This window comes from Actinia tenebrosa, unplaced genomic scaffold (genome assembly GCF_029948245.1).
Source record: "Actinia tenebrosa isolate PJP-AT-01 unplaced genomic scaffold, QUT_ActTen_1.0 PGA_scaffold5__44_contigs__length_20552954, whole genome shotgun sequence".
NCBI lineage: Eukaryota > Metazoa > Cnidaria > Anthozoa > Actiniaria > Actiniidae > Actinia > Actinia tenebrosa.
In genome coordinates, this window is record NW_028292582.1 from 6,780,645 (window position 1) to 6,794,382 (window position 13,738).

The following is a 13,738-nucleotide window of genomic DNA, read 5'->3' on the forward strand; positions in this document are numbered from 1 at the left end:
GGTACCAGTATTGGAAAGAGCTGGAAGATCCGTCCAAACGCAACAGGGAATGGACTCAGAGGCTCCCCCAGGTCATCGCGGCTTTGAACAACGAGGCGGCCAGGGCTACGGGAATGAAACCCAGGGATGCCATAAAAAAGAAACACGTGGAACACAAGTCCTTCATCAGAAGTTCGAGGGCGGTCTTCCCCCAGGAAAAAAGATTAGGCGATGTCACGGTTCGATATCTCTATGAGCCGGGTGAATTAGAAGGAGGATCCAAAAGAGCTACGGATCCTAATTGGTCTTTGGAAACTTACCAGATCCGAAGCGTAATAGCTAAGAAGGGTCAGCCCATCTTGTATTATCTTCACGATGGCCCCACACGTGGGTTCGTCATGGAAGAACTGCTTATCGTGTGATGTCCGAATGCTATCGTATGCACTCCGTCATCACACATCCATCGCTTACCGTCAAATGCAGACAGCGACACCTTCTCCTGCGTGACGTTATGTATCTGATGACCATAGCTGCGCAGGCTGTTCATCTTATGCCGCTGTTCCTTGCGTGTTCGTAATACGTTGAGGTAGGACTCGTGCGTAATGTCCTTCTTAACCACGTACTTTTTTACGCCTTTAGCTTTCTTTTCTACGCCGTCTAACTTTAGCACGCTGTACATCTTTGGTTTCAGACCCACGTACTCTACTATGGGTTTTCCTAACATTTCGTCTTTCATCTTCCCAATTACCTTCTTATTCTTCGCAGAGTAAAGGAAGTGCTCCTTCGGGTAACCGCTGGTGTCGTACTCGTCTATGTCGGGGAGGCAGTCTTTGTAAACGTCTTCCGTTTGCACTTCTAGAATTAGGGAGTCGGTGTCTGTGTACAGGAGGCGACAGCGGTCTCCGTACTTTGGCTTAAGCTTATCGTAGTAGAACTCGTACATAAGCAGCTTCGATAGATCCAGCACCGTAAAGCCTGTGTAAACGGGCTTGTTTAGTAAGAGGTTTGCCCTTTTCATGTGAATCACGTAGAAGTTCAGCATTTCTACGTATCTAACGAAGCCTGGCTGTGACACGTATGCTTCTGCTTCCTCTTTGGTGCTGACTATTTTTACGCTTACGCGCTTGCGGATGTTCTCCATTGTCTTTCCGAACACGCTGTTGTTCATCAGTTTGAAGAGGTTTTTCTCGAAGTCATTTTTCGCTGCGGTACGCTTTTGCGTGTTAAAGTCAATGTAGGGGCGCATCCAGGGTTCCTGCGTGAATTTTAGGACTCTGTGGATCTTCTCTACGCGCATTCCGTGTCGCACGTAGAACTGCAGGTTGCGGTAATGTACCACATACTTCTTCTTATCCATCAGGTTCGTAGTTAGTTTCCTGTACGGTTTGTAACCAGGGCACGTTTGCTTTTGCAGCGGACTTAGCTGCTTAAATGGTATCTCTATCGCTTCTGGTGCTAAGGGGAACTCATTGTGTTCGTCGTGCAGGCGCTCTGGGTACTCCAGATCCACTTCTAAAACGTAACCCTTGTCTTCCTCCTTTCCTACCTGCATGTAGAAGTCTATCGGCTTCACTGGATCCCATTCGAAGTCTCTCACAGGTAGGTACTGTGACATTGCCCAACCATAAAGGTTATTCGCATCCAGGTAGTAAATGTATGTGGTTGGTTTCTCTGGGTCGTGCTCTACTAAGGGGTTGTTTGCGCGGGCGTAACGTCGGCTGGGCCCGCATACGCCGCCACGAATACCGTCTTCCATAAACCGATACATGTCGTACTCCGTTAGGAGATCCAACTGCGCATTTGTCTTCTTTAACAAAGCACTCCAGCTGAGCCCAGGAGCCGTGTAGAAATTAGCGGGATCCAATCCGTAATATTCCATAGCCATCTTTCTGAAGCTTTGGAAAACATCTGCAAGCAGCACTACGTCAGACCTTAGGTAGATGTCGTGGTAGTCCCCCATGTTCTCACAGGAGTACTTTTCCCACACGTCTAACGCATGCTGGTACTCCTCATCCTTTATGCCGGACTCGTTTAGGGTGCTGTAGAAGCGATCTTTGGGTGGTAGGGGTTCTTTGAATCGATCCCAGGAATCCATGTATTCATATGGGTAGACTCCTTTCCTTTCCGCGCCATATTGACTGGAAATGGGAAAGTTGGTGTTATACTTTACGAGGTTTGCTAAGGAGTCCGCCATAAACTGCTGCGAATCTAAGAACTTTAGCTTACCCACAGTTACGGACATGTAGCGCTCTTTGTTGTTGGGTATGCATTTGACGTCGGAGCCGTCTGTTCCTTGTAGTAGCAAATGGGAGTCGTAACCGCGGAGGTTGTGAAAGAACACCGGAATCTCCATGTCTGGATTTACTTTGAAGTTTATATTGCATTTCCAATGAGCCGCTCCTCTGTATTTACCCGTGATGTGGCAGTGATCCCTAACCTTATCCACATAGAAATCCTCAACAAATGCTTTGTGGCAGTGAATGCAGTGCGTGGAGGGCTTTCCCGGCTTCTCACCTTTCTTAGCATACTTCCCGCATTTAAAATGAGCTTCTCCTAGATACTTTCCATCTTCATCCCACGCTTTCTTGGCTCGTCTTCCAAACTGAAGAAGCGTATGTTGACAAATGTGGCATTTTTTTGCCTTGTTAAAAGCCTCCTGGTTCTCTTTGGTAAATTCCATCTTCTTTGGACGTCTTAATTGTTCTCTAATCTCCCCCTCCTCTTCTCGCAATGCTTCTAGAAACTCATTAGCTGCGTTCTTACCTCGGTAAATCACAGGAGGGTTTGCTTTACCGTCTGATCTGACTACTATGTAACCAAAGGAGCAGATCTCGTGTAATCCTACCTTATTCGTGGCACCACGTTTCTGCTCTTCCTTAGTTATCAACGCTTCGAAGTCTGCATATATCACGTAAGGCACTTGCATCTGCTTTTGATGGTCTGCGTATGAAAGCTCTTTGTTGGTGGGTATCTGGATCCGTTGCGCCACTTCTTCGACTCCGCGGCAGATCTCATCGTGTTTCTTTAGGGCATTTAAGGATGTAAATGACAGCAAGCAGCAGTCACAGAAGTACTTTTTGCCTTTGTGCTTAGTATGTCTGTAGAATAGTCTGCTAATGTGTTTAACCCATGAGTAGTGTCCGCCGTGGTAGAATAAATGTACGCGCTCTCCTTTACTTTTTGACAGAACTAACGGTACTATCGTCTGCTCTCTGACTCCGTAAACGTTAATTGCTAGATCGTTTATTTCCTCAAATATGGGGATGTCTATCAACTGCATGGGAAATTCCACACCATCCCACTCTAAATCATCTGTGGGATACTTACTTGTCCTACAGGGATCCTTCTCTGCTGGATACAGTGCAGACCTGATTGCCCACATAAAGCATCGATTGTCTTCATTCTTCACGTTTACAATAGCCTTCTTCCTTTCTACCCACGTTGGTAGCGGTACGTAACTCCCCCCTCGTATGGGTACGTACCTGGCTATACTTATCTCTATTCCTTCAACCTCCTCTACTGTCCAACCCGATCCTTCTTTCGTGTAGTTAGACAGCGACTCCATTATTGCTTCTAAGGCTTCACTGAGTGACCTATCCAGATTCGTGGATTCTAATATCACTAACGACTTTGATCGCAACATTGCTGTCGTCATTACCTCGTCTTTTGACAAACTTACTTCTACCATTATGCTCGCTTTCAGGGCTCCTAATTCTTCTATACCTTTTCGGAGAGTCCTTTTAACCTTCCTTTCTGACTGACGCCAAAACTGTCTAACGTCAATCTCACCGTTACCGGGTATTGACACCGTGCTGAAGTTGCTTTGGGATTCCATCTATATAATAGGAAATATTTTATACCTAATACCAAGCACTTTTTAGGTCGTCGTAGTCGTACTCACAGTCCTGACAATGCCAAAACAATTTAACCTTAGTCTCAAACTTCTTACCACATCCACAATCATAACTGCTCATACACTTCGTCTTCATTTTCAAATGCTTTTTCAAATCCGCTTCTTTCTTAAAAGTTCTCTTACATTCTTCGCACTCCATATATAGACTAACATATTTGCGCTGTTGCCCCCAACCACACTTGGAGTGGGGGTCGTCCGTAGGTGGATTTTTGACACGGGTCTTGCCCGTGTTGAGATTGCGCTGGAACCCCCATTCCCTATACTACTTTCGACAGTTCGTATATTTTATTTCGAGGGGGTTCCTGAAATTTTTCAATCAATCTGGAGGGGGGTCCCGAAAAAATTTGAAGGCTATCAGGGGAGGCTCTCGAATTTTTTTTGGATCACAGGCATTTTCTTCTCCACCCCCCCCCCCCCCCCTCAACTTAAATAATGAGCGGTCCCTTAGATAGGGGGGGTACGTTTTTCAAAACAGACTAGAAATGGGGGGTCATTTTTATTTTTGGCAAAATAGTTTGGGGGTATATACAATTCCATATCCATATTTCCCTAAGTTTAAAAAAGGCAATATATGATATCCTACTGATATTAATAAATGATAAGGATATAGTTTAAAATTTAAAAATTTAAAAATTAAAAAGTGACTATACACCCTTTGCAAAGATGTTACTATTGAATTATGCAAAGAAAACTGTTGATGTCAAAACGAAATATATGGATTTCATTATTAAATTATAGTTTAATTTTACTTTATTGAAGTATTTTTCAATTTTTAACATTTTGACTTACGTAGATCAAATCGAAGTACACGAGATCGATGGATAGATCTGAGCGACTTCAAAACGACGTATCACATAAGAGTCGATCATTCCCGAGGGGGGGGGGGGGGGGTACTCCATATGGACTATACGAGAATGATCCGCTGAACAGGGTACGGATTTTTCGAGCTTCTTGTCATAAACAGGGTATGCAATTTCACTCAAGTTCCAAGTTCTTCCTGAGTTTCTTGTCATATTCAGGGTTTCTACTTTCGTATTGACCGAAACTAGTTATCATGGTCGTAAAAACACGATACGCGAGATGACATGATAATTGAAACAGGAACTCAGTGCTATTAATCATATCTTTTGTCATAAACAGGGTCTACAAATTTGATTTTTTTGGGTCATAAACAGGGTACCCCTTTCAGAATCCCAGCGAAACACCCCTACCCAAATTCTGGCGGAATACCCCCCCCCCCCCCCCCCCCTGGCGATTATTTTACAAAGATTATTTACTTTTCAATGTTTAACATTTTGACTTACGTAGATCAAATCCAAGTACACGAGATCGATGGATAGATCCGTCTGAGCGACTTGAAAACGGCGCATCACATATATATACACACGAAGAAAGGTCTTTTTTCCCACATTTAGACGATTTGGGATACTAGTTTGGCCGCCATTTTGGAACGAAAACCACGTGATCAAATACTCCAAAAATTTTGGAGTATTTTAGATCACGTGACTAGCCTTTACCAGGGTCTTACGACCGCCATTTTGTTTTGGAGTCGGGCCGAGAGGGCCCTGGGAACGAGGTTGGGCGGATGGTCATCAAGAAAGTCCTCATAATCTTATAAACAGTAGCATGCGAAATGCACTTCTTGATGTAATTCGTTGTCTTGAAACATACAGGTTATGATTTCGCCGTTTACAAAATAGAATGGCTTTCCACTTTTATTCTGCGGCTGGGAGGAGAATATGAAGGACTTCTAAAACGAAAAGCATAAAAATTTAGCATCGATATTTGCTTACCAGCTTTCGTGATGATGCACTTGACTTACAGATCTAAGTATTGCCTATTTTGGCTAAGTTTTGACAATTTATATATGTAACTTTTACTAAGATGGCACTTTGAATGCTCGGTGTAATGTGGATAGGCTCGAGAAATTATCGCTATTTCGCTTAGAAAAAAGACACTTTGTTTATCAAGCACAATCATATATTAGTCTGTGGACAAATAAATGAGTCATTGGCATTTGTAAACAGCTTTATTGATAGAGATTTGGTTTTTTCCCTTCTTTAAATTTCCTTTTCGAAGGCAAAAAGTCCCGGGGAGGGGGGGGGGGTACTCCCCTATATTTGCTATACGGGTATGTGCCGCCCTATAGGGTATGGTTTTTCGGCTTTTGGGTCTGGGGTAGGGTATCATTTTTTGACATTTTGTCTGGGATAGGGTGTCATTTTAGTCTGGGATAGGGTTAACGATTTGGTCGTTATTGTCTGGCGAATAGGCTATGCTTTCTGCCGACCAAAAACAATAAAAATGTTAGTAAATATTGATTGCAATCGATTGTAAAACCGTATTTTTCGTCTTTTAGTCTGGGATAGGGTATATATTTCTTAGTTTTAGTCTGGGGTAGGGTATGTAAAATCAAAATTTTAGGTCTGGGATAGGGTCAGGGCTTTGAGGTCCTGGCGGCACAACCCTACCCAAATTGGGGTGGTAGTAACCCCCCCCCCCGGGCAAAAAGTTCATAAAATGTCCGCCGCCATTTTGTGAGTTGTTTTGAGACGCCGCTGACCAGTACAATAGAGCGATCGTAAGCGTATTTCCGCGGTGCCCTATGGTTCCTCCTAAAATTAAGGATTAATTTCACTGGTATAACTAGCTAAAAACTAGTGTGAGCTGCGTCGGTGTTTCTAATGAAACAGTAATGATGAAAAGGTAAATTATACACCTTCGTCCTGAAAAACCTTGTTTTTCAACAATATACTGGACCTAAACCTGAGTTTTTTGGACGGTATATTGATGATTGTATTGGTGCTACTTCTTGTTCTCTTCTTTCATCTCTTTTGTTAACTCTTTTCACCCTGCCTTAGACTTTACGTGGGAGGTTAGTGAAACATCAGTCACTTTCCTTGACATCTTGCTTAGTGTTAATGACGACCGTCTTAGCACTAGTGTCCATTACAAACCTACTGACTCTCATTCTTATTTACTCTACTCGTCTTCTCATCCTAAGCACACTCTTAACGCTATTCCGTTCTCGCAATTTCTTCGTCTTCGTCGTTTGTGTAGTGATGATCTTGATTTTTCTGTTAAATGTTCTGAGATGCGTTCCTTCTTCCTTAAGCGTAATTATCCTGCTCATGTTATTGATCGCGCCATTCGTAAAGTTTCTACTATTGATCGTACCACCGCTCTCACTCCTCACATTCGTCCCTCTAATGATCGCATTCCTTTCACTCTTACGTATCATCCTATTAACATTTCCATTAAACCCATTGTTAACCGCAACTTTTCTCTACTTGACTCTGCTGATACTCGCACTTCTGCTATTTTCAACAACCGCCCTCTTTTTTCCTATAAACGTGATCGTAATCTTCGTTCTTTCTTGGTCAAGGGAGTTCTTCCCTCTAACAAAGAACCTGGTACTTTTCGCTGTTCTCGTAAACGTTGTTATACTTGTCCTCACATAGCCTCTCATACTTCTGTTGTTGGTCCTAAATCTACTGTTAAAATCACTGACCATTTTGTTTGTACCACTTCGAATGTTGTATATTGTATTAAATGTACCCGCTGTAATCTTTTGTATGTGGGCGAGAGACTGGCCGCCGTCTTGGTGATCGCATTTGCAATCATCTTTATGACATTCGCAATAACGATCCCACCAAACCAGTTTCCCGCCATTTTAATCTAGCTAACCATTCTCTTTCTGACTTCATTGTTTTCGGTCTTTCTTTGATTAACGGCAACAATGATTGTCGCAAGACCAAAGAAATGCGGCTTATTCACCTATTGGGCACTCTTAGTCCCAACGGGATTAATGAACGCTTTACTTTCAAGATATAACTAGCTAAAAACTAGTGTGAGCTGCGTCGGTGTTTCTAATGAAACAGTAATGATGAAAAGGTAAATTATACACCGTGAAAAGATGAAAAAACTTACTGACGTTTCGGACGCTAGTCCTTCGTCGGAGTAAAAGAGAAAGAAGTGGTAGAAACATAGTTAGAACAAAAACAAACAATCAAAAGACAAAAGAAAAGGTTAGGTACCTAGTTGTTGTTAGTGGACCCACCTACCCTCAGTCCGCCTAATCTTCACCTCCCCCTGTCTACAGGATATTTTTCCAAAGTTCGTTTTCAGAGGACAAAATGAAAATATCGAAAAGTCATTTCAAATATATTTTTTGATTTTTCATTTTTGAATTCGAAAATTGAAAATTGACATTGATGAGATAATTTTCGAATTTTGACATGATCGTAAAAAATGAAAAGTTCAAAAATCAGGCAAATTTCATATGTCCAATTCACGCTAACTAAATTGAAAAGCTCTTTGTGGAGTGTTACACGGTCCAGAACAGATGAGTAACAGTTTAAACAGTGTCTAACGGCTAAAAAACCACCAATTTTTGCCCTAGCGCCCTTGATCTAATCAGTTAAAAACGTATTATTTCTAACGCTTTGAAAATGCGTGTCATAATTGCGTGACAGAATTATAGTAATAAACGAAGTATAGTAATAAACATTAAAGAAGATAAAATATGCTCGAGATAAGTCACACACAATTTTTATTTGAGGCATGTTCGCCGATTCACTCACACTGACAAAGTACAGCATGACAAACGTCCCACGTTTGAATAAAAAAACCCCTGTTTATTATTACCATACTTCGGGAGTAAGTCGGAAAGCAGCCAAGCGAGATGAGACCGTGCATGGTGCGAAAGAATTTGACGTTATGATCATTGGCAAACAATAGAATTCCCAGAGCTTCAAATCGTTGGGAAACGATCAATATTTTCTGTATTTGTCGTTCGCTTTAGATAGCTTCAAATGAGTTCAATAGTCTTGCAATTTTGTGTAATATTAGTTTAAGTTCTAATTTGTATCCTGACGTAGTTTTGAGACAAATTATCAACGAATTTTAGAATGATGGAAGATCTAGTAAGATTGCCTAGAACACTGCGATGAAAAATGCGCATAAAACATGTGTTTACCCGGTCTTATGCATTATACGTTTTCACAAAATCGCATAAATCGATTACCTTCAAAATGTTCCTTTTAAGACTAGATACAGAGTAAAAGTAAATGAGCAATGACGTTTGTGAATATATAGCTCTGAAATATTAATCTCGGCCGTTTCAAATCCATTGTTTAGTTTTGAAGTAAATCATGCATTATATTTAAATAATCTCAAATATCTCATAATTAGCTAGATAGATTTTTTCAAAAATCCCCACAAATGGAGGCATCTAGTATATAATTATGTGGTACGAAGCATTTTAGTGTTGAATGCTCTGCAAGGCTAAAATTGTTCTCTAAATGAAAACAAATATTTCATCATAATCACGTGTTATGACGTCCGATCTCATTAAAAACTGCATCAAACATTAATTCAATCTTTATGTGACTTAAGTGCAAAAAATATTTGCAATCGGATAAAACACGTGGAAGGTAGCGGTCCAGCCACCAGTAAGCCGCATGTTCAAAGTTCAAAGTTGTTAAATCGAGGACTTTTAAACACACTTGAACAACTCAGAATATATTTCTTACCTTGAGCTTAAAACTTGCATGGCTGATCTTTATCCTTTTTTCTAACCGAGTGTTTGTTTACAGTGTTAAAGATTGTTTAAAAATTTAAAAAATGTATAGATTTTGCTTGATGCCTGACTTCACACAGAATGCTCTCGTGAACCAATGTGTGTCATTGTGATTGGCCATTGTGATTGGCCATTGTGGGTCACGCGAGCGTTGAGCAACCTCGCCTGTACCGACTGCAGTGAACTAAATTCGATCGAACTTTTATAGTTGCCTTACAGTTACTTTTTGCTTAACACCAAAAAGAAAAAAGAAAAAACAGAGGCAAATTGACAATGGGAGACAAAAGTTTGGAACTAGATAAAGTACTGGAAAAGTTGCGTGAAATGACTTCTCTACACCCTGATCAGCAAGAACAGCTGCGAGACATGTATGACGCCTTTGCAGCAGATTACGACAAGGTATCAACTTTATATTGTAGACTGAGGGGTTTTCATTTACCCGTGAAACAAAAGCTTTAAGCAAAAATCAGCAAAAATCAGCAAAATTCATGCTTAAAAAAGAGGGGGGGGGGGGGGGGGGTCAGCAAAAATCAAGCTTAGCATATTTAGTCATACATATTGCACCAGCCCCCCCCCCCCCCCCTCTCGATAAATAATGACTAGCCCCTAACGGAGTAATAAGTAACGAGTAATAGAGTAATGGAAAAACGAGTAATAGCCAAAATTGATCATTGCTCGTTGTTTAATCCTTTCATTAATCGCCTTTGTAAATTTCGAAATTTGGCTATTACTCGATTTTCCATTACTCTATTACTCGATTACTCTGTTGTTGCTTGGTTTAGTAACACCCGAGCGTACGGTACTCGCTTTCGCGGCTTCGTCGTCGCTTTCAGTAAATGCACGAAAAATATCCACAACGAACCACACAATGCAACAATCTTCCTAGTAAGCGAGATCAAACTGTCACACGCAAAATATCAAGTAACCGAACCTCCAATTTTTAATACCTACGATTCATACATTTTTATCAGTATTTTCTTTGAGATGTCCTCATTCGGTGATTATGAGCTGTAATTATTTCTTATACTAAATAAAGATATGAGATTCTGTTTAAAAGTCATAGAATTTATGACTGAATCATTTTCAGCAAAAATGTGTTGTTAATTATTGTTAGACATGCCACGTCTGTCTAAAAAAAATATGTCTCAAATTAAAAAAAACCTATTTGATCATGTCTTTCTTCAAATGTATATAAATCCAATAGATCCCTTGCCAAAATGGCGGCCGAAAATTGAAATGAGTTGCATTGAAAAACCAATAACAGCACTAACTTAACTTTTACAAAGATTCATTATGTCAAATTTACATATAAGTTTGTATGTAATATAATACAGTGTGGGTGGCCATATTGTATACGATATACCAGCACTGAAAAGAGCACCTTTACTTTAGCAACCTTACAAAGATTCATTATGTCAGGTGTGTTATCGGCCGAGAAAACTAATACATAATATATATTGTAGAGTGCAAGCAATTAATCCGTGAAACAGTAATGATAAAGTGCTCACACTAAATCCGTGAAACAAATACTAATTTTTAGCACTAAATAGTGATAATTAAACAATAGAAAACGAAGGATTCTGTATGAAATAGTACTAATTAGTACTATTTGATGTTCACGGTTTTAGTGCGTGCAACTCTAAAAAGGTAAATTATACACCGTGAAAAGATGAAAAAACTTACTGACGTTTAACGTGCTAATCAAACAATAGAAGACAATAGATTTAGCATAATTTAGCAGTATTTATGTTACACACTTCTAGAGTGCTCACACTAAATCCGTGAAACAAATACTAATTTTTAGCACTAAATAGTGATAATTAAACAATAGAAAACGAAGGATTCTGTATGAAATAGTACTAATTAGTACTATATAATGTTCACGGTTTTAGTGCGTGCACTCTAGTGTTCGTACTCTATTGTTTGCACTCTAACATACTTGTAATATATATCGTATACAACACTGACACGAATATTGAACAGTTCGAATATTGTATATTGGTTAAACAAACGTCTATAGGTTAGTTCCTTTGTGTTTCACTAAACTTTCAAGATAAAAGTGATCAATCTGCCCAAGAAAATCCAAGTTACAGTTTATGCAAATGAACATGATTTTATCTCAGAATTATAAAACTCTTCACTGTCATGATTTCTATTGTGTTTACAATCCCTTATTGACTATTAATGAATGAATTAACAGTAATGATAAAATTGTAAATTTTACACTGTGAAAAGATGAAAAAACGTACTGACGTTTTGGACGCTAGTCCTTTCTCGGAGTAAATGAATTTGTCGGTAATAGTATACAGTATGAGTGGCTGTGCTGTATGGGGTTCACAAACGCGAGGTCGCATGCCGATACGGTTACTATCGTCGTGTACGGGTTAACGAAGTACGTCATGGGTTTCCGAACACGCGAGTGGGACTTAGAAAATTTGGTTTTCTTCACTTAGAAAAAAAATTAAGTAAAGACACCAAGAATCGAACTCGGCACCTTCGGCACCAAAGAACTACTACAATGCCAACCCCAACCCTAACCCTAAACCTAACCCCTTAGTTTGCAAAGCCACTGAAACTAAAGCACACAACTTATTTGATTACATATTTAATACAATTTTAAGGTCAGCTTAAAGTTCAAACTTATCTCGCGGATGCGTATCCAGAGTACATAGAGTGACAAAGAAGACAGGCTTTACTGCGTACACTTTGAGTTAAAGTAATATATATAGATTGTTAGATATACTTTAATCGTGCATTTAAACGCTCTTAAATCTCATGCGCCATTTCATCCTTGAGCATTCTTGATTGTTAGTTTCCCTCATAAATCGTTTATAATAAGTTTTAGAAGTATGGAGCTAAAGCTATACACTCAGACATACAAATGTATATTAATTTGTCAAGTTTCAGCTAAAGTTTTCTTGGCCGCGATACAACACTTGACATAATGAATCTTTGTAGGGTTGCTAAAGTGAACTATGCTCTTTTCTGAGTGTTGGTATTGGTTTTTCACTCAGTTTAATTTTAATTCATTCGAATTTACGGTCGCCATTTTAGCAAAGGGTCTACTTCTCAGAAATAGAAAAGAAAAGAAAAACTAATCTGCACGTGCACATGATGGAACAACGCCGCGCTTTGCTGCGAGAAAAAAAGAAGAAAAATTGAAGAAAACAAATTATTGAACTCGGCGACAGAATATTAATGTTCTCTTGAACTCGTTATCACAAAAAAGCCGCCGTGATTTCGGTATCAGCAAATGATTGCTCGCTCGCCACATTCAATTCCCGATATTTTGTCCAAAAACTTGCTTAATAAAGGCATATCGGTCAGAGATTGGCTGTACATAGGCTCTCACAGCCAATTATAAGAGAGATGGCGAGTAAAATGTATAATATTGTTGGCATTAAAAGAGCTTAAATACAAGCTATTATTTTAATTTTTTTGCCTGAAGTGAAAATCTAAGTAACACATATCAAGAATGCATCAATTAAATTTTTGCCCGCTCCGCCCCTCAACACCCACTGAGTTTAGTTTATTCCGACTAATTACATTACATTACTAACTAACATGATTTTAGCATATTCAAATCCTAGGCTCTCTTAATAAGAAAAGTGGTACGAAGAAGCTTGTTGAGTTCCTAGAGAAGCACAAGTTTGGGACAGACTGTAGGATACTTGATGTTGGATCTGGTACTGGATTAGTGGGTGTAGAGCTGAAAAAGTTGAACTACACTAATCTTGATGCTCTGGAGCCTTCAAAGAAGAGCGTCGAGATAGCCAGAAGCAAAGGGCTTTACAAGAATTTTTTCGTGGAACTTCTTGGCCCAGATAAACAGCTTTCCATTCCATCCAACACGTACGACGCAGCCATTTGCATCGCGGTGTTCGTACCGGGTCACGTGAAGGCAGAAGGAGCGATGGATGAAATGGCACGAGTGGTCAAGCCTGGCGGACTGGTTTGCTTCTCAATAAGAGATGATGTCATGTTCGACAAGGAGTATGGCCATGAGGCCAAGATGCAAGAATTGTGTGACAAGAAAGTATGGAAACTCCTATCCAACACTAAAGAACCGTACGGACCACGTGGAGTCTATCATAGTGAATGCTATATGTTTGTGTACCAAGTCTTGTGATACAAAGCTAAAACGATTGATTAAACACAAGTTACTTCCAGTACCGATACTGTGTTATCATTTATTTATCCGATCCAGTCGTTAAAACGAAATGTGGTTTTGAATTTAGCCCGTTTTAAGGATCTTTCCCCACCAA

General features: G+C 39.9%; 1 protein-coding gene across 2 annotated transcripts; it reads left to right on the forward strand.

Moving 5' to 3' along the window:
• The first annotated feature begins 9,564 nt into the window (after positions 1–9,564).
• On the forward strand, positions 9,565–13,647 carry LOC116295698 (methyltransferase-like protein 27). Of its 2 annotated transcripts, none has more exons than XM_089038194.1 (2): positions 9,565–9,872; positions 13,048–13,647. In XM_089038194.1, exons 1-2 carry the CDS (start codon positions 9,747–9,749, stop codon positions 13,600–13,602), a joined length of 681 nt encoding a protein of 226 aa, XP_088894320.1. In that variant the 5' UTR covers positions 9,565–9,746; the 3' UTR covers positions 13,603–13,647. The 2 variants fall into 2 exon arrangements, with proteins under 2 accessions (XP_088894320.1, XP_088894321.1); XM_089038195.1 differs by lacking the exon at positions 9,565–9,872 and adding an exon at positions 10,850–10,892 and having other exon boundaries at positions 13,064–13,647.
• The last annotated feature ends 91 nt before the right edge of the window (positions 13,648–13,738 follow it).

Bases quoted from the DNA above. Each gene is read 5' to 3' on its own strand.
- LOC116295698 (XM_089038194.1), top strand. From the start codon at position 9,747: ATGGGAGACAAAAGTTTGGAACTAGATAAAGTACTGGAAAAGTTGCGT. The intron at 9,873-13,047 runs GTATCAACTTTA...ACATGATTTTAG, and splicing joins TTGCAGCAGATTACGACAAG to CATATTCAAATCCTAGGCTC.